Genomic DNA, 24,235 nt, shown 5'->3' on the forward strand with positions numbered 1-24,235 from the left:
CTTTGTCACCAAACCTTATGGTTATACAGGAATCAGGAAAAAATGTCTCTTGTACCCCCAGGTACCCTGCTTTTTGTCTAAAATGGCGGCACCTCTAAAGAAAACGGAAAGTGATTCTGTCCTCGGGTGATAGTTGCAATTGTCTTTTGAGTTCTGCAAGTCGCAGCAGTCAGCCAGGGAGCTGGACAGGGCCTCGCAGAAGTTTGCCAGGTGAAGACTTCAAGGTTACAGCTCCTGAGAGAGAATGTAAATAGCACGTATTGAAAAATGGATTGATAAAATAACGCAGTGGTAGTTACCTGTCTTGTTGCACAGTCCTCCCAGAGCTTGTGTAAGGACCCAGCCTCTGCAAAGCCTCCTGCCTCTCGTTTCACAATTCACGGCAGAATCCCTGTCCTGTTCCTCCTGCCTCACTCCACTGTTACGTGACCCTATGGTGTGTGTAGCATAAAGCTAAGAACTATGGACGGATTCAAATTTTTTTTTTTACCACTGTATTCTCATTTCCTTGTATAGCCATTTATAGGGAAAAGCTGAAATAATACCAGTTCTGGCTATACACTACTTTTGTTTCTTCCCTGTGGAAACACCAGGAGAGAAGGATGGCGGTATAGAGGCACCATATATGGTCCTCGGGGCACAGCGGAGCGTTGCACGGGATCCTCTCCCCACACCCCGGGGACCGGCGAGGCCTCTTACACCCCGGCCCGCCCCCGCAAAGCCGCACTCGGCTTTTTGAACCCGCGAACGGTAAGGAGGGGACAAGGGTCCGCCTCTCCTCTTGATTCTATCCCGCAATACCGGCTGACCGAACCGGAGCCCGCTGCGGGGCCGCCCCCGGGCTGAAGCCCTGAGCTGTGCCCAGGCCTCTAAGAGCCGCCCGGCGCGGAGGCCGAGGCTGGCAGGGAGGGCCCCTGCCAAGAAGAGAGAGGCAAGGGCGTGGAGGCAGCCCTGCCCCGGGGAGCGGGAGCCCTGCCCCAGGGAGCGGCCTGACCGCCGCCGCCCCTCTCCCCTCAGGAAATCACTGAGGTAGCAGCGAAACAGCCGGGACCAGCGGATGTGACAGAAGCACTGCCCCCACAGCGCAGGCCGCTGCTGGGAGGGACCGCCCCCTCAGTCGGCCTTCTCCAATCCTCGCTCGCTTCGGAACGTGACTGACGGCCGTTTTGACCAATCATGCGGCAAAAATTGCCCCTCAGGCCCCGCCCCTTCTGTCCGTTGGCCGGATGTCCTGTCAATCGACGGAGCCCTTCCCGGCAGGGGGAAACGCTAGGTAGGAAGGGGGGGGGGGGGGAGAAGAAAGGGAGAGAAACCAATGAGACGCTAGAGAAGGCCACCTCAGCGGCTGAGTGACAGGCGGACGGACCAATCGCCGAGTTCCTTCCCCCTCCGGCTCCCTCCCTCCAGGGTGGCTGGGCAGAGGGGGCGCACCTACCGCCCCTTCCCCGTTGGTCTGTCCCACTCCGGGCCTGGCGGGCTAGGTTGAGTTAGCGGCTCGGACCATCGCACACGGCGGGCGGAGGGGGGTGCGGGCGAGGAGGAGGAGGAGGAAGGAGACGACGAAGCAGGCGGGGGGGGCGGGTGAGGGGGGCGGTTTAAAGAGACAAGAGCCGAGCGGGCGGCCGGCTGGGGGAGCAGGAGCGGCGGCGGGCGGAGACTCGCCCCCTTCCCCACACACGCTCGCTCACACCGCGGCCAGGGTCGCCGCCGCCAGCGCCCCCCCCCGCCCGCCCCTTCCCCCTCCGCCCGCCGCTTCCACAGCGGCCTCTATGAGGTAGAAGGGAGCGGCGGCCACTCCGGGGGCGGCAGCGGCCGCTACAGCCGCCGCCTCCTCCTCCTCCTTCTCGCCTCAGAGAGCCCCATCTTTGTGTGTGAGGGAGAAGGGCGGGCGGGAGGGAGGGAGTGCGCGCTGCCCGCCCGCCGCCGCGCTTTGTTCGGAGCCGGGGGGCCGTGGCGGCGCGGAGCCCCGGCTCTATGTGCCAGCCGCTCTCCGCGCCCCCACAGCAGCCGGCGGGGGCGGCGGAGGCCGCGGGGCAGGCGGCGGCCTGAGGGGCCGGAGCCCCGGAGGGCGGGTGCGCGGCGGCGGCGGCGGCGGGGGGGCGGCGGCGGGGCGGGCGCGGGGCCGCCCCGGCCCGTGTCGGTGCGGTTGCTGCGGAGGGGGGGAAGGGGCCGGCTCGCTGCCCGCCGGCCCGGCCCGTCTGCGGGCGGATTGATGTGGGGGGGTCTGACATGAGTCCGCCGGCGGCCGGGTGCTGCCATGTGACCGGCTTCAAGGTGGAGAACTGGAAGCAGAACCTGCGGGCCATTTACCAGTGCTTCGTGTGGAGCGGCTCGGCCGAGACCAGGAAGCGCAAGGTACCGGGGGCGGCTCGCATCCACCCCCCTTCCCTTCCCTTCCCTTCTTCCCTTCCCCTCCCTCCTTCCACCGACCCACCCGCCAGCCGCTCACACGCACTCCGCCGCCCCGGCCTGCCCGCGGGTCCGGGGAGGGGACGGGTCCCCCCCCACCGGCCTCCCCTCCCTCCCCGTGGGGCAGGTGGGCCCGGGCTCCGGGCATGCGGTGTTGGGGGGGAGGGAAGAGGAAGCGGTCGGTGCCTCCCGGGTGGAGAGGTGTTGGGGAGGGAGGTGGCGGGGGTCACCGGGATGGAGGACCCCACCAGGCCTCCTTCTCCGCCACCTGCCCCGGCGGCGGCGGGGACGGCTGTTCCGCAGCGGGGCTGTTCCGCAGCGCCGCCGCCTCCTCCTCCTCCTCCTCCTCCTCCGGGAGGTGCGGGAGGCAGCGAGGGCTTCCCGGAATACGGCGGCGGGGGAGGGGAGGCCAGGCCCGGGGCAACGGGCAGGTCCGGCCTGCGGCGGAGCTTTGTGCCGCCGGGGAGCCCCGGGGGCTGCGGCGGGGCCGGCCGGGGCCAGGGCGGCGTGTGCGTGGGGAAGGCGGGCAGGCACAATGGCTGCGGGGATGGGAGGGGGGGTGGGGGTGATTAATTTTTATTATTTTATTTTTTTTTCCTTAAAAGAAAAAAAAAAAAAAAGCTGCTCGTGCTTATAATCCGCTTGGAAAAGGGGATTCCTGGTGTAGTAGGGCCGGGGGGTGGGGGAAAGAAATTGACCCAGTGTGGAGTGGGCAGAAGGGGAGAGGGGAGTTTGCTCCCAGAGTGTGTTGGTGCTTGGGGCGTGCAAACACTGGGAAAAAAATCCCTCTTCATTAGGCTAAAGAGCACCTTTTCCCACTTACCTTCCAAAATTGCATCCCTAACCACCATGCAGATTTCTGGAGGACTTCTCTGTTAACTGTGCAACTGATTAACTGTGTTTCCCTAGAATCGACTAGTTTTTTAGTTTTTTTGGTTTTGTTGTTTTTTTTTTTTTTTTTTTTACTTCGAAGTGACTTAGCAAATTTCTATCAGTCATCGTATTCGTGGCTGAGGAGGGGAGCGCAACAGCTACATGCAGCAAAACTTGTTTTTTGGGACAGCGCAGATTGTGTTGAAGCGACCCATTGAAAACTTCATGATCCCACTTGCTTTGCATTAAGCTGCTCAGCTTATTATTCATAATAGACCTAGAGTATGAAAGATGTACTTCGGGGATGAGTCGGCTAACCATTTTTCGGTGTTCAGTGTGTGTTCTCAGGACAAGCCAATTTTCCAGGTTTTTTTACTTAAAGAGGAAAAAATGGAATCTGAGAAGAAACATATTTTAAATGTATTAGTTACTTGATAGGCCTGCAAAATATAGCCAAACTTGTGTGCGCTATTTATAATCCCCTACAAGTCAATATCGTGAAGTATATTAGTCAATATCTGGTTTTATTTAGCCTTTAGCGTGTCAAAATACAAATTGGTATTTAATATGGAAATTAAATGGAGGAAAAAATTATTTGTATGCTGTGAAAGGAAAAAAAAGACAAGTGAGGTAGGAGGATGGCTCAGACAAATATGAATCCAACGTTATGTGGAGGAATGGAAATACAATTTCATTAGTAAAATTAACACTTTAGCTTTCCTCCTTCCCAATTTAGTATGGAGCATCCTTTGTAACCTGCATCCCATTGGTATGCTGCAACAGTTTAGGTTTTTTCTTCTGAAACCTAATGGTAGGGATGTGTTCATCATTGCTTGAAAAACAGCTGGAAATAAATAATATTCCATTGTAATCAATCTGTTCTCACTTCCTCTTGGCACAGCCAGGCTCATAAAGCAGAACAGGATTGTTTCAAAATTACCTGTCATCTCATGGAAAACATCGGTTTTCCAAATACATGCTAAAAATGTTGTTTTTCCTCCTCTTTTTTTTAAGCAGGTTACCAGCCTGAAAATAGTTGGACTCCTGAATTCAACCAACCTGAAATGATCACATATAGGGAGTACATAATCACGTATAGGGAAACATTTTGGATGGCTGAATGTGGGATTCAATTCCCAGTCTATATTCATAAAGATCGAAGAAAGTATATAGACAACAGTTACGGTATTTACCTCTCCTGCATATGGACGTGAGACCACCTTCCATGGGATTTTTCTTTACTGAAATTCTCTGCCTTGCAGTTTTACGTGTAAAATTTGATAAATGATATTTTCTGTTTGGAGGCATGTTTATAGTCTAGTAACTAGAAAACAATCCTTTGTCCTTTAATATTTTATATATACATATATTATGTATGTATATATTTTAGGAGCATAGCTCAGACTGCTTATGAGTATCTGTGTATTGGTGCAGATTCTTATTTTTAATCCTAATCAAAACGATGAGGTCAAATTAAAGGTTTGGGAAAAGGTGATACTCTTTTCTGTTGCAAAATCAAAGACAATCACGTAATTTGTTTCTCACAGAAAACATTCCACATATGTAGTTTATTGTTAATGGGAAGTATTGGTCAATTTAACTGTTAGTTAAATGAACCTACCTGTAAAAAATACCTTGGCTGGCTGGTGATAGCCAGATATAAATTGCTGGGTTTCTAGAATGGTAATGTACTACCCCTCCTAAGGCTGTCTTAAAAATCTAGATAGCAATGGAAACTGCAGGGGGCAGAAAGTGTCTGTTCCTCCTGCTTTACTTGCACTGCCTACTGCATTATGCTTTGGAAGACCATTTTAACGCTGCTTGCTGTTTTGCTGTTGGTTTTTAATACGTACCTTTTCTGCGAATAAGCTTTTACGAGCTTCAGCTCTCGGTTCAGTATGCTTTACAGCCAGCGTTTTGAATAGAATAGCCGTAAAGCACAGTTTATAGTTGGAAAGATACCTATCTCCTGGATGTGTATTTGAATCCTCGGTCGGAAGCGAGAGGTAGTTATGTATGTATCTTTGTAGATACTGGAATTGCGGGGAAGGTTGTAGGAGTATGTTTGCCTCTGAAACGTTGTCTACGCCGGGATTGGAGCTGTCGTCATGGTGCGTTATTGTATCTGCCTGAAGGCTGTCGCTTGCCTCACCTCGCTGCGTCTTGGCCAAAGTAGTAAAGTGCAGCAGTCGTGGCACACGCTGTTCTAGGCAAAGCCTTTGCCACGGTGTAAATGCATCGCTGACGGTAAAGCCCATGCGAAGGCAAAACCTGGCTGTCACGCTCTTGGAAGAGTGGAACAGGAAAAGGGGTAGAGGAAGAAGACTCTTGAAATTGTAATAATCGTGATTAAAAGGGGGAACTGGATTTCAGGGCTTAAGTGGCACAAAATGAGGGTTGACTCTCTTGGCTTTAGCACTTGGGCCTGTAACTCTCGATTTTTAATTTGTGGTAGTTAGAATCCATTTAATAAGCTGATGGCAAAGCTCATGTTTCTGTAGGTCATGGACTTTACCTGGAATATTTTGATGTGGAAATTACCTCACACTTAATTAAGTAACACTGCATAAGAGGTCCTTAAATTTGACACTACTACCTCCCATTCAGGAATTATGGAACAGAGGGAGGATGCTAAAAAGACTTACTGCCAGCCCTTTGTGTCAGCTTTTTCCATTTTTCTGTAGGGTCATGCTTCAAACACTTCGCTTATTCCTTTAGAATTACAGATGAGAAAAATCTGTTTTGCGGTGTTGAATGTAGGTTTTGGTGCCCATCAGTGAACGATTAGACGTGGAGATGCATCTTTGTATCTAGGAGTTGGTAAGTAATGGTTTCGGTGCTTGAAGGGCAGCTGAATTTACAGTTAAATTCTGTCTTACTGCACTAAACACCTTAGAGGAAAACTGTCTTTCTCGTTCTGAGGTTCTTATTATCACTGCTCTGAAACTCTTCTCAATGATAAAAGTAAACTGCTCATCATGACCACAGTCATGATATGCAGAAGGTCTTATCTGGAATTTCAGAATGTTTGTTCTGCGATTCTGCCAATAGATCAAAGAATAATTGCCTGTCAGGGGTTGTGCGCTCTCATTGACAGCGGGTGCATTCTAGCATATTTCTTCCTGTTTGAGAGCTATTGTTTTTTCCATTATTCTCTCTTTATGTGGACCCTCTAGACCGATTGATGCTTTCAGATACAAAGCAACGTTTTCTTCTGTAGGTGGTGACCTTTCCACAGGTATCCTTCTCCCCACACACTTGCGACTTCAGTCCTTCGTTCTTTCTGATGTTTGACAGATAATTGATTTGTCGATGCTTAAAACTGAAATGACTTTGGTTCATTTCCTGACTTGCAAAGTAGAAAAAGCTTAATAATATATTAGCAAATATATGCCATGTCATGTTTTCCGTAGTGAGTATTGTGGTTCACAGTCTAAATCAGTGTGTTAAGTTCTTGCTAAAATGACCTTGCAGTCGCAGGGTAGAATGATGGTGGAGCTTCTCATCTCGTGCCTGTTGAGGCAAGTTTGCTCACTTGCTTTCTCCCTCCCAGCCTTGCCCCATAGACCTGTCCAGGAACAGGGAAGTGTTGCTGAGGCAATTTGCTTTGTACCATAACAGATGGGCAAGGAACCTTACCAGGCTGTGCCGCCTTCTCAGGCTCGGTGTTTTGATTGCTTAAATTAATGAGGAAATCTTAGCTTGTTTTTCTTTAACGTTTTTAGCATATGCACCAAACTTCTGGATTACAAATCCTGTGGAGAATTGGACAGAGGAGTCCAGGATTCAAGAAGCATGTCTCTTTTTCAGCTGCACACTCCGCTTTGGCTGCCTATGCGAACTGTCTGATTCACTCAGGAAGGATGTTCTTCTTTGCCATGTGTGGTGGGGACTACCTTCTCCCTGAAAGCCCGTAAGAAGTGTCAAAATCAACTGCAAGCTGCATTGTTCAGGAGGTCTCCAGTTTCATAACTGAACAATCTTCCTTAGCTCTTAACCTCTGAGGAGTAGGAAGGTCCTTAGAGCTGCTGAAGGTAATGTTCTCTTTCCTCTTGGTGTGAAGACACGATTTTTAGTGTGAGATATCCAGACAAGAGACTTCATCTCCATACGCAGCGGAGCCTTGCGTATGTGGGAGAAGCCAGATTGAAAATGCTCCACTGAGCTTATGTCTTTGGCGGCAAAGAAGAATATAATATAAGGCCTTCCTCTTTCTAGTGGTGTTTAAACGCTGTTTTATCTCCTCTGCCATGTTTCTTGAAATAAATGGTTGGTTTCTGGGCCAAAGGTTAGGAATTAGTCTTGTGCCATGAACTCTTTGGCGGTAAATAGCAATTCTTGAGTTGTGGGATGTGAACTATCAGGACTTACCCGAACACTTGGTCTTATCTCTCTCTCAGGGCAACACTTATGGTCTGATTTAGAGGTTATGCAGATCTGTCATTGAAGCTGACTCATGAATAGTAGTGCATTGGAACCATTTCTTCCTCTATTTTTTTTAAATATGGATGGAGAGACAAACGAGCACAGTAAATGCGGTTTTCCCCATACTTTTGTTTGTTCTCTGTTGCAGAGAAAGGAGATGGATCTGTACAGGCTGAGGAAGGAAAAAAATAAGGGATAAACTGGACAAGAAGGCTCTTTTCTTTTTTTTTTTTTTTTTTTCTTTCTCTTTTCCTCTGTACTCTTATCAGCAGTCAAGGTTTGCTAATGGCCAGGCTGTTTGTCGGCAGCAGTTGTAGCGTGTTTTTAATTTTGTCTGCAGTCAAGGATCTTACTTGCTTGGCGTTGAAAATGTTGAAAGCTTTCAAACTAGAATGAGAGCTGGTAGTGTGAAGGTGAGCAGAGTGGAATGGCTTTGTTTGATTTGTTGGACTATCCGTTGAGCTTTATTTTAAGCCATCAAAGCTTTAAACCCCAAACAAAGGTTAGCTGATACGCTCATTTTTGTTTCAGGCCTTAATCTGTAGCGTTAACGTGAAACCAGAGCTGCAAATCAGTTCCAAACCTTCTACCCTTCTTCTTTCATTTGAGGATTTTCTGTCTTAGTAACTGGAGTAACAAATGGACGGGTGAGTGCTGGTGGCTGATAGTGGAAGTCGCCTGTTCGTGAGCTGCTGACTCCCCTGCTCCTGGCTTACTACTACTTGAGTCCGAGCGGGGGAAAAAAAAAAAGTTTTTCTTTTGGGACAGACTCTGGGGATCCTGCTTCATAACAAACGCTGTTGCATGTCTTCATTTGATTCCCGTTGTTGGCGGTGGTGGCTGGTTTGTTTTAAACCAGAGAAAAATTAATTTGGTTTAAAAGCTTGTGTTTCTCACATTAAACCTAGCATTCATGGTTTTTCCTGTTTATGTGCAATTGACCTAGATTTATGGTTTCTTGATGTCTTTTTCCTGGTAGATGTAGGACTTTATCAGCCATGCCTTTCATTTCATTTGGCTGATAGCTACTTGAAAAGGCTGGGTTTGGGTTTTTTAGTTCTTGGATTCTAATGGCTCTCCACGTATTTATAATGTGTCTGTATATATGTGGCAGCCTGTAAGTTGGGGAGATACATGTATACAAACTCTTGCTTATATGTCAATTACAGTGGCATCGCAAGAAAAGCAATCTGAAGGTGACCTGTATGCATTTTTCTGGATTTACTAGGACTATATTTTAAAAACGTAATTTTTTTTTTTTTTTTTAAAACCATGCAAAGAGCCATTGTTGTTAGAGCCTTTCTAGACCTGGACAGAAGGAGCAGCTCTCTCCAGTCTCTTGTTAACCTCTGGGCAACAGAGCTAAGTGAGTGAAATGCTATGATGATATTACAGTTTATTATGTTATCCCGGACTGTGTTGTCAGCAAGCAGTGCTGAAGCGTAGGGAGAGCCATATGTTATCTGAGAGGCCTGAACTGGGAACCTTTTCTTAGCAGAAGCAGTTCTAGAAGCTGATAGATCTGTTCTGACTGGAGGAAAGCTGTGTCTTGGTAGTTGTATTCTTTTACATATTGATTTGGCAGTCCTTTATGTACACTCTGCTTAATTCAAGATAAGAACTTTGCTGCATTAGCTAGTAATATAATCAATGGTGTAAAGAGTTACTCATTGCAAAATTAACCTGCATTATGTTTGGTTCAAAACACATTTTTTTCCAAGGAGTGGTACCACCTTAATACAACCTGCAGCAAGTCCGGAACGATCTGTGGTTTACTTTAGCGCTAGGACAGCTTCCACCACGTTGATCTCTCTCTTAGATAAAATGATTCTTTTTCTTATTTTAAGACCTATTTGATGATGAATAAAGTGAACTGTTACCAGACACCAGTTCATTCAAAGTAACTTGAGATTCACTTTATCACTTGGTAACTGATTAGCAGTAAGGGTTTGTCTTGTCACGTTCTTTTGTGTGTGAAATACAGTAAATACTTGACTTTTCAGTCCTCTGCTTACATGGAATGTCACTCAGGTTTTTTGTGGTGGTTTTGTGTGGTGTTTATTTTTGTGTTTTTTTTTTTTTTTAAAACCTCTCAGTTATATGTAACGCTATTTTTAAATTCTTATTTTTTTTTTCCTGTCTCTGCTGGTTTTCCAAATTGCTAAAGAGAACTTTTTTTCCCCAAGTTGGTAAAGAGAACTTTTCCCCCCTTCTCCTTCTTCCTTTCCTGTGTTCAATGGAGCTTGAAATTAACATGGCTCTTCTTGTCTACCTTTTACATAGTATCACTGGTGATGTCAGCATATCCCTGGGAAATAGTTCTGTGAAGGTCTACGGTGTACTAAATTTGTCATTGAATAAAAAAAATCGGCTGTTAAACAAGGTGAAACTCTTAAAAGGTGGATACGGTAACAAAAGTCGTTTTCAACACACTTAAAAAAAATGTAGCATCTTTTTAGCATAAAGACCGGTTTAGCAAGTTCTCATGTCCTGTAACAAATTCTGACATTAAACATGTCAAATATGTTTAATATCCCCATATTGAAAGTAGTAGTGAGAGGCAGCTCACTAAATGTGATGCTGGCTTAGTAGCAAGTCTGAAAAGAGAACCCAAGTTTAACTACGCTTACACGCTCTTGTTCTTGTACCATGCTGGTTTTGCAATGTGACAGTTGGTTTGCACACACAGCCAAGCTCTTCTGCGCATACATGTAAGATGTAAAAATATAACTATTCATAAATTCAATGAGTTGTATTTATGTGGAATTAAATTGTAGAGATGATTAATCTACATTTCAGTAAAGAGACTATTAGAATATCTCCTCTTTTTAGTTAGCGCCTTAATCTGGAGTTCCATGTTGTGACTCTTGCCCTAGTATATTAAACCGAGATGTTTTCATCCATATATATAAATATATGTTAATCCACAATTTAAAAAGTAGTATGTATAAATCCAAAGAGTAAAGATTAGAAAATTAGTAATAACTTTTTTTGCCTAAACGCATGAAAGACCGTGTAGTATTTGAGTATAGTTAAGTGATGGGGCTCAGAGTATCGAACACTGATGTGGCACCGATGGCAATGAGTTCTGTTTGTGGTGATTGCCTCGCTTGTCACTCAGAAGTTCAGGCATCCAAGGAGCCTTTTTAAAATAGGATTTGGCTTTGGATCCATCTTACTGAATTTACTGCCAGGGCTTTTATATGTATGTTTTGCTTTTGCATAATGTACAGACTTGAATTCTATTACTTCAGCACAAGGAGAGAAAACAGCAGTTATAACCTTTATTTTTGCCTTTTCTCACCCATCCTCCCAATAATTTCTGTTTTAAAAGGAAATGAATCTTCGCCTCCTTGTGTCTCCGAACGACCTAATGTTATTTCCCAAAGTCTAATTCTAATTTCACAAATGTCTGATTCTAATTTGGCGTTCTGTCCTGTGCATTCAGACACGTTATTGCATGCGAGTCAGATTTTAAGGGACGTTCTTTAGAATATACTTGGTAAATAAAGGTAAGATTTATTGCACAACAGATGTATGACGACTTCATAAGTGAAGACAGCTGAGATAGCTGACTGATTTCAGTACCTCATTTATGTTAGGTGAGGTTTTGTGACCCTGTGCCCTCTGGTGACAAATGCAAAATTTGTCTTAAGGTTTTATGTTTTTCTTTACTGTGCTTCATTATCTTCATATTACAGCCCAGTTTTGCTCTTAAACTGGATCTCTGTCCTGCTTGGCAGCTAGTGACCAGGGTGTGGAATTCTCATATAATCTTTTTTTTTTCTGTACATTGCTGACTTCTGTTATGCTCTCTTAGCAAGCATCCCACCCCCCCTAAAAAGCGTATTATTGGGTATGTGTGTCTGAATGATCAACAACACTCCATTCTTCGGTCATTTGTGACTACGTTTTGTGGCTTTGGTTGTGGGACAGTCTTAACGGTGACGTGGAGAACAGAATGAGGAAAGCAGTGAAAATGGTTTCAAGAGTTATTGCAGTTCTGTGCGTAAAGAGGAACAAGGCTCTTGTCTGTCATTGAGGCTGCTCCCTGCGGAAATCGATCTTACACTTTGTCCAGCATAACTTTATATTACTACCCTTAGTGATGTGTTTTCTTGTCACATAGTCATTCTGCTGCTTATAACTTTTCTTGGCGTGTGAGTTCCAGAGTTGCCCCAATGAGTTCCATCTCTTTTCTTCATCTCATTGTAATTTTTTTTTAGCGTCGATTCAGTTACAAGAACTTGCACATGCAGAAGAGTTGCCCTCAACCACGTGTTTGCTAATCGGAGGCTTGTCATTTAGCTTGTTTGCTAAATCACAGAGTGCACTGGAGTGGTACCGAAGTTCGTAATTCTACAGAGCGTATCACTGTGTGCCTGTGAAACAGTGCCGAGCGTGAAAATGAAAAATATACATGGAGCATTAGAGAAATTACTTTGTGACGCTAAGTAAATCTTCTGTTCGTCCCCACGGTTAAGTATTTTACAACAAGGAGGCTTGAGGGGGGAGATCCTGGTATGTCTGAGGTCACGGGGCCATCTCGTAATTGGAATGCAAGTTTTCAGGCCCTTATTGAAAGATTTCAGGCAGTAGGAAGTGGAGGGTTTTTTTTCTGTCCTAGGCTGCGTACTGCAAAAGTCTGACTGTAGAAAAACAGAACTCCAGTTCAGTGGTAACCTGTAGAATTACTTTGTTACAGCAATTATTTATAAAAGAAGCATTTTAATTTTGTAAGCACACTGTACCTGCTGGTTAAAACTGTTTTGCAGACAAGTTGCTTTAAGTGTTGGTAAAAAGAACACAAGCAAACGGCACTAAGAGGAAGGCGGTGAGTTAGCGAATCTGACAAATTTTAAAAGCTTGAATTAAAAACTAAAAACTATTTATATATGTGGGTACTAGTGAGACACAAGTACGTGATGGAATCGGCAAATGGTTTGGATACAGAATCACAGGATGATATGGGGTTGGAAGGGACCTCTGGAGATCATCTAGTCCAACCCCCTAGGGTCCACACAGGACAGGGCAATATGTGATTTATCAGAGGAGAGCAAGAGATGTAAAATTTGGACTGTTCTGTTCATTATCACCAAAGACTAGTGAGTGGGGAATGTGAAATCCAGCTCTTAAGCTGTGTGTGTGTCTTAGCAGTCTGAGGAATGACCAGCTCTTGGCTGCGTGTTCTTGTTGTCGTACAATTTGCTGCATCGTGTTGGTGCGATTGTGCTGTGAACCAGAAAAAACAGATAAGGATGAAAAAAAAAAACCAAACCCTTTCTCCTCTTAATAATATTTCACCTGAATTGGCTGTATGTTTTGTGTGGATGTAGTGTTGAACAAACAGCTGTAGTGTTGGTGGCTCGAGGGGAGGAGCGGCTGGGTGACGGGAGAGAACCCGAGCGGTGACGCTTGGAGGCTGCACGTGGCAGTTTGAGTAACAACCGCTGCCGTCCCCTGGACCTGGACACTGACAGATTGACTGCGTTTGAATGTTCTCCACCTACTGATGGTTTCTCCTGTAAAGTGGGGTTAATACAAACTTCATTTGAAAGGTTCTGTGAAGTAACCTTTTGCAGAGGAACCGGTGTGCGCTGAGCCTGATACGTCAGACTTGTCTTCTGTTTGCAGTCACTAGAACTTATTCCTGTATGCAAATAACTTGCTTCTACTCCAGCTTCCTTGTGAAAAATAAATGAACCAGGGAGTGTAGAATGCCTGTAATCTGTGATCAGCTATTACAGAAAATCCACTTTTCATATTGCATTTAATTTAATGAAATGAATAGTGTTTTTCTAAGTAATCAAGTTATGAGCCACTTGTTTCCCTCTTTAAACAGGCCCCTCTCTAAGTTAAGATTTCTTTTGTAATCAAACTCTGTTAAGATGTTGTAACTTTTTTTTTTTTTGGTTAGTTTAAAGCATCTGGTCCACGGGGCATGCGGATAGATCATGCTCATGAGGATGATGGGATAATGGGATTGTAAATTAGCTCTTTACGGTACTGGTTTTCCTCTGGCCCTCTCCCTTGTGTAGTCTAGAGCAGCCCCAAGGCTGTTGTGAGCCGTGCCAGCTGGCTGGAGCCCTGCGGGACTGGTGTGCCAGATGGAGATGGCAGGAGAATAGCAGCACTCCAGTAAAACCCTAAAATGCTGCCTAGGGTCGGGGAGAGGTGCTACCTCTGCAGCCCCATCCTTGGGCATGTGGTTCTGCTGGTACTCAGTTACTCTTGTACTGGTGCAGCCATGGAAAGGACTGGACTTAGGGATGTGTGGGTCTCTTGAGGACATGCCTAATACAGGATTCAGCTCTTGAAACATTTTGAGTGTGTTAGGATCTCCTTTTTCCTAGTTATATGCTTCCGTACTGTGTCTATGAAATGTTAAATTCCATCAGATTAAAAAAAAAATAAATCTATCTTAATATTGAGCAAGTGTGGCATTTCCTGGTGTGTTATCCTGTTGGTTTTTTTTTTTCCCCTGGCTACTGAAAAATGCTGTTATCTGAAAGATATCCAAACAAGAAAAAGCTTGTTAATGCTGATGGCTTTTCTTTTTTCTTTTATTAAGATAAAGTAATATCCGAAACCCTTCATTTTACTTCCTGAAAATGACAGCTTTAAAAATGCTCAAAACGAAAGATGAGCTGACTTTATAGTTTTTACTGAAAGAAATTTATTTCTTAGAGTACTGGTGAAATCTATAGTTGGTATTACTGGGGTGTGTTCAGGTAGGTCTGCTGGTGCACCTCAACCTGGGTATTCAAGAACAAGCTTAGGGACAGAGTAGGCTTCCAGCAGCACCAGAATAGCCTCATATGTAGAAGATGTTCCCTGAAAAACATGTGGTTGAAAATACTTATCCTGTGGAGGTGACGGCAGTAAATGGGTGAAACTCCTTGAAAAATTGTATTAATGGATGGTTGCTCAAACAGTTGACATTTTCTAGAGGATCTGTGATACACCTACTTACCTGGTGTTTCATCGCTCTCTTGCCACAAAAGACTTTGTTCTCGTTGCCCCATTAATGCAGCTAACGCTTCTAATCCAGCCGCCCAAAATAGCTGTCAAGCCTGGATTTTACTCCGGTGGCATTTGCTGCACAGATAGTTGATATAACCCAACATGCTGAACTGTAGCTGAAAAAAAAAAAAACCCAACCGAGACACATAAGCCTATTTTGGTCTCATATTTCAAGTGTCTGATTTAAGTAAGCTAATAAACTCAACATGATAGTATGTAAAAAGGCCCTTCTCAGAAGAATAATTCACTTTGAGACAAAAAACCAACCCTGTCAACCTGCAGACCTCTATGGATACTAGTGGGAATACATAAGCAGAGGAGGATGTGCCCAGTAGCTTCCTTGCTCCGACGGTAATTGTGCTGGAGGAGTGAACTAGGAGGAGAATGGACCACAGAAAGCGGTTGCTCTCATGTTCCAACCTAAATGGTATCTATTTCTGCTCTTGAAAACAGAATGCTGATATTTTTGTGATCCGGTAGGACATTATGTGGTTTTGGGAGTCATCGTTTTGTCTCTGTTAGCAAAGACGAGTGATTTAAGGCTATGTCTGTCATGACAAGATACGGTAGCTTGAAGTAACAAAATACTTGGAAGAAAAGTATGGTGAGAAATAACTTGCAAGCTGCTCTGGGGGAATTAAAACCAGAACTTTGTCCTTTACCCCCTTGTAATTTCATGGGAGTTAGAGGATGATGTGTTTTCGTTAGGATTGATTTGGTTTCGTTTTTTGTTTTCCTGAGTGATCAATCATAGATGGCAGCAGTAAGTGTGTCTATGAATAGTATGAGTTAATTAGTGTTTTCAGAGCAGTCGAGTGGAGCTTAAGTGGTAGCACTTTGCCCCAGAAGCCTGGAGTCTGGTCTGTGGACACTTCACATTAAACTGTGCCCCTTAGATGTAGGTTGGTCTTCCCAACCAACTGGCAATGGCAGCATTCATTTCATCATTACAACCCAGTATTAAAAATCTTTGGACTCACCTCCCTGATTTCTTTCCAGAGTAGATTTTTCCAAACTGACTTCAGTTACAGGATCTACGTCGACTCAGTGTTTACTCCTCTTCGCTAGACAACGTTTCCCACTTCTTTACTTAGAGAAGCTTCTCATCTCAGGCAGTTGGATCTAATTTCCTAGCAGGATAGTAGGTGAGTTGTAATCACTTCCTTACAAAATTCTCAACGCATATTGTTCTTTTAACTCTCTCTCATGCTCTCATATTTGAGAATTTGGAGCTATGTAATATCTACTTACAGGTACGTGTTTGAAAGAAAGCTTTTCAAGGAAACTGTAAAATTTTCCTTTTGTCATGCAGAAAGCTGTGTTCTATGTAAAACCATGCTGATTGTGATGCCTGTTAAGACTGTTCCTGTCACTGCAACCATACTTTTATATCCAGCTACTACTAATAGTTCGTGAATTAGCTATCCTTTTTTTTTTTTTTTTAAAGCGATTAAATCCTTTTGTCCTGGTTTTCCTCAGTGCTGAATCGCTTAACCTCACCTATTCACAAGCTTCAAGTCCCACTGCTTAACTTGTTGAAGTATTTCCTTCAAGTTGAGATCTTGGAAGTAGAACACATAATCTCTGAAATCAATTCTCTCAGCATTAATATTATATACTTCTTCTGGTTCATGAAGCAAAGTAAAATTCCATTAGATGTGATGCTGATGATTGGAATCTCCTTACTGCCTCTATATAGCAAACCAGATCAAAGAGGAGAAGTCGTGCTTTATAGTCCTATCACTTCTGTAAAGCAAAAGGTAGTTTATGTATGGTGAGCGTTCAACCAGGAAGGAGATTCCACCACGTTTTATTCGGCTTCATGGCTTTCTTCACTTCCCTGTGTAACTTCTGTATTAAGAAACTTGTGGTGAGGAGCTTTGTTTTCAGATTTCTTCTCTTTGTGGTGAGTTAGCTGGAAAAGTGGAACGGATGACCCTGAATCTGCCAAACAGGACTCCTTAGTAGAGTGGGTTTTGATGTTGTGTCATCTCTGACCTTCCAGTGACACCAAAGCTGGTTTTGAATCTGCACTTAACTGACAGGTAATGGCCTGTAGCGTTGGAAAACAAAAGATTTGACAAACTCTGCAACTCGGTGTGAGCAACGTCCTAAGTGGGACTCAGTGATTGCTTTTTTTCTACAATTTGCCCATAGCTTTCAGAGTAGCTTCTTTCATGTCAGGTTGGTTTGACTGGATGCTTTAATGTTTTGGTATTAAGCAGGAGAAATCTGGTGAGCTGTTTTCTAATTTTTGTTTCTGTTCTATAACTGTTCTTTGGAGCACGTCCTCCATCGTAGGCAATACTGTGTTTTCAGTGGTGGCTTCTTTTCTCTTTTATCTTCCATACCTTGAGTTTCCCTTGGTGTTCCTACTTCTTTGGCTGTTCACTGCCTTTCCCCTCCCACCTCCCCCTAGAAATTATCTGTTTGTTTACAGTTTAGGCAAATGTCTGCATTTTTATGCTCTTAATTTCTTAACGTGAGCCCACCCTTTCGAGTCTGATGTGGAGTGGAGCACTGCTCCTGACACTCTGTCTGCACAGGCTGCTCTTCATGCCAAGGTTCTAAGTGTTAATCTTGCTGCAGACTGGGGTGATAATTCATTGCTGTCACAGCAACACATGCTTAAAAGTTGCTTCTTGCCAGATTTGTTGGCTATATGCTACACTAGAGAAAATTATTTCAAGAGTCTTATTGCATAGCCAGATGCTGTAGAACTAGTGCAATCAACTTCCCCTCCCCCCTTTTTTACGACTGTTCTGACTTCAGGGAGGAAAAACTATTATATAGTGAAACACATTCCTGTGGAACACTAGTAAAGAGGTAGATCAGGGCTAATTCTTCTGGTTTTGCTTCTCTTCTAGAGAAGTTCCATTTTGTGTTCAGGTTAAAAATAAGGTAGGGTGAGGGTAATTAAAAAAGAAATTAAACAGTGTCCCCCTTGCTGCTTTACTTGTGTTCTCTGCAGTAGTTGGGTGTTGTGGAAGTTTTATGTTTTCTTTAAGAACATGTGCTAATGACTAGATTGGCTTGATTCTGGAGAACTGTAACTACTTCTGCCATCTGTGTCCTTACAATCTTTCAAAAGAAGGAGAAACTGTTGTTTGATAATGGCCAGCACTGTTCCGTAAGATGCTGTTTGGTTTAGTTGCAACTGCTTTAGTGAGGTTAGGTTGGTTGTTCTCGTTTTACCTCACTTGGAATTTTTATTCTATGCTGCTCTAAATGCCCAACGATACATATTCTGTTCCTGGAATTTATGGCTGTAACTTACAAACTCCTTGTTGTTTGGGCTCACTGGAAGATGGTACTGTAAGCCGGATCACGGAGTACAGGTCACCACTCTTATTTGGTCACATCTGTCCCTTTGAAGGCTTCTATGAGCCTCCTACATCAGTGGCTGTTCTGTCTCTGAGATGTTGTAGAGCTCTGAAGAGGAAAATTGGTGGCTTTTTAGTACAGGATCTGAGATTCCCCAGAACAACTTAACATTTGCCCTCATATATGTGCTGTAGAAAAATGTAAGTTATTTAATGTATAGCTTCTGAAAAAAACCTACATTTTTTGCATGGTGGTGTTTGATTACCTGGGAAGTGAGATTTCTGGTGGTTTAGTCAGACGTTAACCTGCTAATACACTTTTCCCAGTGTCTTTTCAGCGTAAATCTCGTAATGTCCGGTGGCAAGACACTGTATCACCAATAACTTTATCCCCTCATATTTTAAGAGAATCTGGCACAGAAGTTACATTATTATGAATGTGTTCCCATAGGTCAAGATCCAGGCAAAAATGTAGCGTAGGAAAGTTTGCTTGAGTATCACCCAAATTGTGTGCTGTTCAGCCGTCCCTACTTTTCATTCTTTCTGCCTCATTTATTTGCACTACCAGATTATGGGAAACACTATCTTGAAAATCAGAACTAGGAAGGACTTCTTTTAGACTTCAGTAAACCACCTATTTACTTGGCAGGGATAGCTTTTAAGCAACTTGAGGTGCTCTCAAGAAGGCCTGAGGCAGGACTTTCGGATTCTTTTTTAATCCCGCTGTAAAGTGTAAAGACTATGTATTTGTCCACAAAAGATAACCATAGAAGCCAGAGATCAGAACTAGAAATCTGTATGGGATCTCATGCAATACTTTTGCTCTACTCTGTGTGAAATTACTGGTGATTTGCAATTGTAATACTTTCCTCAAGAATCCCCTGGTTTTGCTTCAAGCTCTTAACTGGTTTTTCAAGTGAAGTATGCCAATGCGGTTCTGGTTTTTGCTCAGGTAAAAGACTTAGTTAATTCACTTTCTCCCTCACTCCTGTGTTTTCCCTTGTTGCCCCCATCCCAATGCTGTGGTTTGTGCATATGTATTAGCCTTTCGTTTTTCTGTATACAGGGGCTTGAAGAGTGTAGACAACTTTATCCAGCTGCTGGGGTAGCCTATGCAGCTCTTCAGAGCTGGAGAGAGAAAGGTTGAGTTCTCCGTCATGTTTTAGGCCTCCACCAACATGTCTGAGGGAATGATAGATTGCGGCTGAATCTCCCTTGCCACGTGCATTATAGATGTTGAATTTATTACTGGTACCATTTCTGTGAGTGCAGGAACAGGGATTTGTTTAGAACAAGTTGCCAGGTGAGTTCTCTGTTCTTATCAAAGTTCATATTGCAGTGGAGTTATTTTTAATAGCAAATACAATTATTTTATTTTTTAGCACTGCCAAGCATGCGCAAACTTCTGCTATTATGTTAACTTTGGTAAGGGGTCTGGAGCTCTAGTGAGCTGTTAGTATACCAGCTAATGCTCTAACCAGCAGAAAGTGTTGGTAATTCTGTCTTAGTTTTGGAAACGGGGACAAGCTAGATCAACGGAAGAGCACACTAAAAAGTATGCCTCGTCTGCCAAAGAATATTTGTTAGTATGCTGGGAGCAATAAATATTAAGAGTTTCTGAAAACTGTTAATGTTCCTGTAACATGGGGAAGAACAAGGAAAGCAAATAATGATGAATACCAAGTTCTCTCTTTCCCGGTGAGACTGCAGTTTCAGATCTTCAAGTCCAAAGCAGCTGTTTCCCCATCCCAAATTCAATTGTTCAGCTGGGAGACAAGAAGCATTAAGCTTATCTGTTTGCTTGAACTGATTGATTTCAGACCTCAGCGACTTGCAGCTTTAGGGCAGACCTTGTGGAGTCCTACCTTCTGATGACGTTTCCGTGTTGGAATGCAATGAGGTAAATTTTGAGATTGCATCAAGATGGTTTCCCTACTTAAGGGGAAGCTGTGGACAACAGCAAACCATCCGTGCCGGTTTGGGGAGAGAACTGAAATTCAGAAGGGAAGGCAGGACACACAGAACCAGTGCCATCTCTCCTTGGCTTGTTCAGGCTTCTCTGCAATTCAATCTTCCCTTTATATCCACTTGATACAAATTATTACGGTCTAGCACAACAAAAAAACCTTTTCAGTTTCTGTATGGAAAGTAAGTAAACTGAAAACAATGAGAGATGGAAGCCCATACAACATTTAATACAAAGTGAGGGAATCATAGAATTGTCTAGGTGGGAAGGGACCTTTAAGGAGGTCATTGAGCCCAACCATCAACCTGACACTGCCAAGTCCACCACTTAAACCATGTCTCTCAGCACCACGTCTACCTGTCTTTTAAATATCCCTGGGGTGGTGATTCCATAACTTCACTGGGCAGCCTGTCCCAATGTTTGATAACCCTTGGAAGCAAAGCCTCTTGTTTTGGGTGGTGAGATGTTGGGGAAGAGAGTGTCATAAATGGATGGTTCAGGAAACCCTTGAAGGGTAAGGTTAAGTGGTGAGGATACACCAGGGAATTAACTCAAGCAGTGTAGAACAAGCCAGGGTGCTCTTCAGCTGTAACTATTTCTCTATCTCCAAGGTGGAATACGACTTTTGGCTTGATTCTGTCAGAGTGTTTTTTAGCTGATTCTGCCCGTCCCAGCAATGTGTTCTCTCATACACGATTGCTAACATGAGGCCTTGGCTCAGACACTGTTGGCCAAGTTTTACTTCCCCAAAGGACGTAATAATGTCAGCAGAAATTATTGCGTAGACTTAACCTCTCCGTTTGCATGAGCACAGATTTTTTTCATATGGATGGGCCTTCTTGCTTTGTTTTGTCTTTCTTTTAGATGCTTAAATTTTGTGCAAAGTCTGTGTAGTTGCATGTTAAATGTAACAGCTTTCCCCATTGGTGCACGCACGTGTTGAAATTAAAATTTAAAATCACTTAACAAAAGAAAGTTTTTTGACCAGTCTGAAAACCAAGAACCTGTCACTTTTGTGCTGTAGATTCTCATCCTGTAGAATCAAGATTTCTTGACTCACCACCATTCCTTGTTTTTAGAGAGAATCTTGAAGTGACATTATATTGGCTGATGGGAAGCTAGTTGGAAATAACTTTTTTTTTTTTTTTTTCACATTGGAAAACCAAATAAGAGTATACTCTTAAGTCCCTCAATAGCACTGCTCAGAATATCTAATGTCTGTTAATAATTTCTTAGGAGGAATTATGGAAATACTACTCAATGCACTAATTTTCTACAGCGTTTCTAATTACTCTGTTGATTTTTGGATCATAGATTTGTGCCAAGGTACACTGGGGTATATTTGAACAAAATACAGAGCAATAATACTGTAATTGTAATTCATGTATGATTAACAAACAAAACATCAATTTTATTAGTTTTGCTAGCGTAGTCTCTGTTTGAAGTGTGTGGTTGGTTCTTTCTTAAGCCTGTGCTTCATTATGTTTTTTGCGCCATTTTGTCTCCTCTATCAGGCAGTGTCTCGCATTGAATTGGTGTGTTATATGTAGATGTATGTTTATCTGTAGGTAATTCATTTTAAAAAGTCCAAAAATGGATGTAAAGGCTGGTGTAGTAGTTACATTTGGTAAAGCTTTCCTCTTTGCAACACAATTATTATCTTCACCGTAAAAGAAGAAAAATGTCAATTGGGTTGTTGCTGTCAGTCTACGTTCAGTTATTAAGCATGGGTACAGTGAACAGTCACTTCCATTGGAGTAGTGTTAATCATACTGTGACTTCATCTGTGTTGTTTTGGTAAAATGCAAATAACTACTGTAAATAGTTTTAAAATTTATTTCTCATTTCAATCCCAGTGTTTCATGGAAGATTTCTGTTGAACTTTATCTCCTATCACAAGAGACCAGAACTGTGTGATGAGAAAATGTGTTTTGGTATTCAGAAGCCTCTAGGAACTCTTACTTATTTCTTTTTGATATTGCTGTTGGGTAGAGCTCGGCCAATATAAATGTGTTTCCAAATCTTAACTTTTTAAAGTCTCAGTTTGAATTCTGAGGTTTTAATACTTTATTTCATTGCACAGAATATTATTACCATGGATTTTTTACTTTTTATTAGGGGTTTTTTTTGTGTATATATATATATTAAAGAAACACACATATGTAGTCAATGGTAATTTGTTTAACCTTGGGAAGGAAAAGTGGAGAATGGTAATATGAGATACTTCAAGGTGTGTGGTATCCCGTATAGTACAGAATCTGTTTCTTCTCTGCCTTTTTAAGGATCAGGTTCACTAATTTAATGATCAATTAAAGAGGATTCAGGGTCTGCTGTGTTTTGTCAGAGCAGCACAGCTAAACCACATGCATAACTTTCTTTTTTTTTTTTCCATTTATCTCATTTTGGTAATTTATTTGGATGTGTGTGGCTATCAGTGTTCCTGTCTCCTCTTGTTTGATTAAAAGAGGAATTTATTAGTTTTTTTAATTATGTACAATATGGTTACTCTGAAATTTTTTTCCCTGTTTTCTAAGAGAATACTTGACAGCAAAAGAGCTGCGTAAACCCTTTGGAATAAAGAACTGCTATCCCTTGAAACAGCTGCTGTTTCTGACTTTTTTTCCCCTCAGTAGAAGCAGAATCTGGCTGCCCAACGAGAGAGAATCTTCTTTAGCTGTAGAGATGAAACTGCTACCAAGACCAGGTGAATTGAGGCTGTAGTGTTCTTGTAACTGTAGCCACCGTTCCTCTGCTCCTTCCCAAGAGTCTCATTGAAGAATGATGGAAATAGAGGCCACTGTTGAAAGATTGTCACTATTGTAGAGCGCTGCTCTTCAGTCTCTTTCAAAAACATGTTAGGAAACAAGCGAAGGAGGTGGGCAATCTTTCCAGGCTTGTTGTAATTCTTTAGTCAACTTCAAGTTTGCAAAATCTTCATCATTATGTTGGCTGTTAAAGGTGAAGTCAGACCAATATGTAAAATATGAAAGGACCCACTTTTGTAGTTAATTTGTGACTAAAATAATGGAGGATTTGTTGTAAATCCTCAAAACCCCTGTCTTAGACTGTTTGTGTAGTGCGGTGGCTGTGACGATGGACTGTATTTTGAATATTTATCAAACATAGGAAATCTGTATTTTAACATGTTGCAGCTGACCGTCTTGTAACGCTTGCAAATCTTGAGTGGTAATAATCCCTTCTCTGAAGAACTGCAGAATGACTTCTTATCTCTAAATGGACTTCTGGTTATTTCCACCCGTTATCTGCTTGCCAAGTGGTCTTGGGTCACTTGAATCCATCTGTACGGGGCTGCTTTCTCCTCCTCCTCCTCCTCTTTACCTAGCACCCCCCACTCCTGCAAAGACACAGGATTTTGCTCACCTCTTGTTTACATACTGACCTGCAAGTTTGAACTTCTGGTGTTCAAAGAGCTCTGTGCCTTGGGGAGATGTGTTGAGCTAGTCCAGGAATAATTTCTTGTATGAACTGGAAAAGCCCTTCTGTTTCAGATGGCGACCTTAATGTTCTAAACCAAACAGAGCAACTTGTTTGCGCCGTGGATTGTGAGACTTCACAGCTACTGCTTTTTTCCCAGTAATGCTTTTTGGGGTTTTTTTGAGAATTTAAAAGATCTGGTGATCTAGCTTTGTCTCTGTTTCTCAATTAAATCCTTTAATAAAATCTCACACTGCAGGCGGGTTTTGCATTGGTACACAGAATAGTTTCACTGATGTTGGTGTCAACTAACTCCACATGTGCATGAGCCCCATGTTTTAGGATTGTCACCAAGGTGTCAGTATTTTCTACCATAGACATGGCACTAATCTTTTTCTAAGCACATGAATGTTAGAGCCTTCTTTTCCCATCTGTTTTGGAGCATTATTTTGGATCTGAAGCTGTGCTTGGAAGGGTGCTTGAATATTGCTTTCCTGTCCTGTTTTAGACTCAAGCGGGTATTTCCTTTGCTGCCCTCGAGGAGTGTCTTGAGGAACAGCGGGTTCTACTTCATCCTTAGACAGACCATGGGAGCTCAGCTGGCAAAGAGGAGACTTCTTGTAGGTTGTTTGAATCATGTCAGCCGCGTTAAAGTGAGATTTCATTGAACAGAATTATGAGGTCACTGACTGGCCCAGTCTGCCTTTGTAGATGCCAGTGACACCCAACCTCTGTTTGGATGATCAAAAAAAGATGATTTGATTTTGTCACAATTGCTGTC

General features: G+C 43.3%; 1 protein-coding gene across 2 annotated transcripts in view; it reads left to right on the forward strand.

Moving 5' to 3' along the window:
- Nucleotides 1-2,135: 2,135 nt before the first annotated feature.
- Nucleotides 2,136-24,235, forward strand: part of USP22 (ubiquitin specific peptidase 22) — a 112,931-nt gene continuing 90,831 nt past the window's right edge. The window contains exon 1 of one of the 2 annotated variants that reach the window (XM_074158267.1): nt 2,136-2,355. In XM_074158267.1, coding sequence (XP_074014368.1) covers nt 2,230-2,355 — 126 coding nt within the window. In that variant the 5' untranslated portion in view covers nt 2,136-2,229. The remainder of the gene's footprint in view (nt 2,356-24,235) is intronic. The other variant, XM_074158268.1, reaches the window with a different exon arrangement.

Source organism: Numenius arquata, chromosome 14 (assembly GCF_964106895.1).
Source record: "Numenius arquata chromosome 14, bNumArq3.hap1.1, whole genome shotgun sequence".
NCBI classification, from domain to species: domain Eukaryota; kingdom Metazoa; phylum Chordata; class Aves; order Charadriiformes; family Scolopacidae; genus Numenius; species Numenius arquata.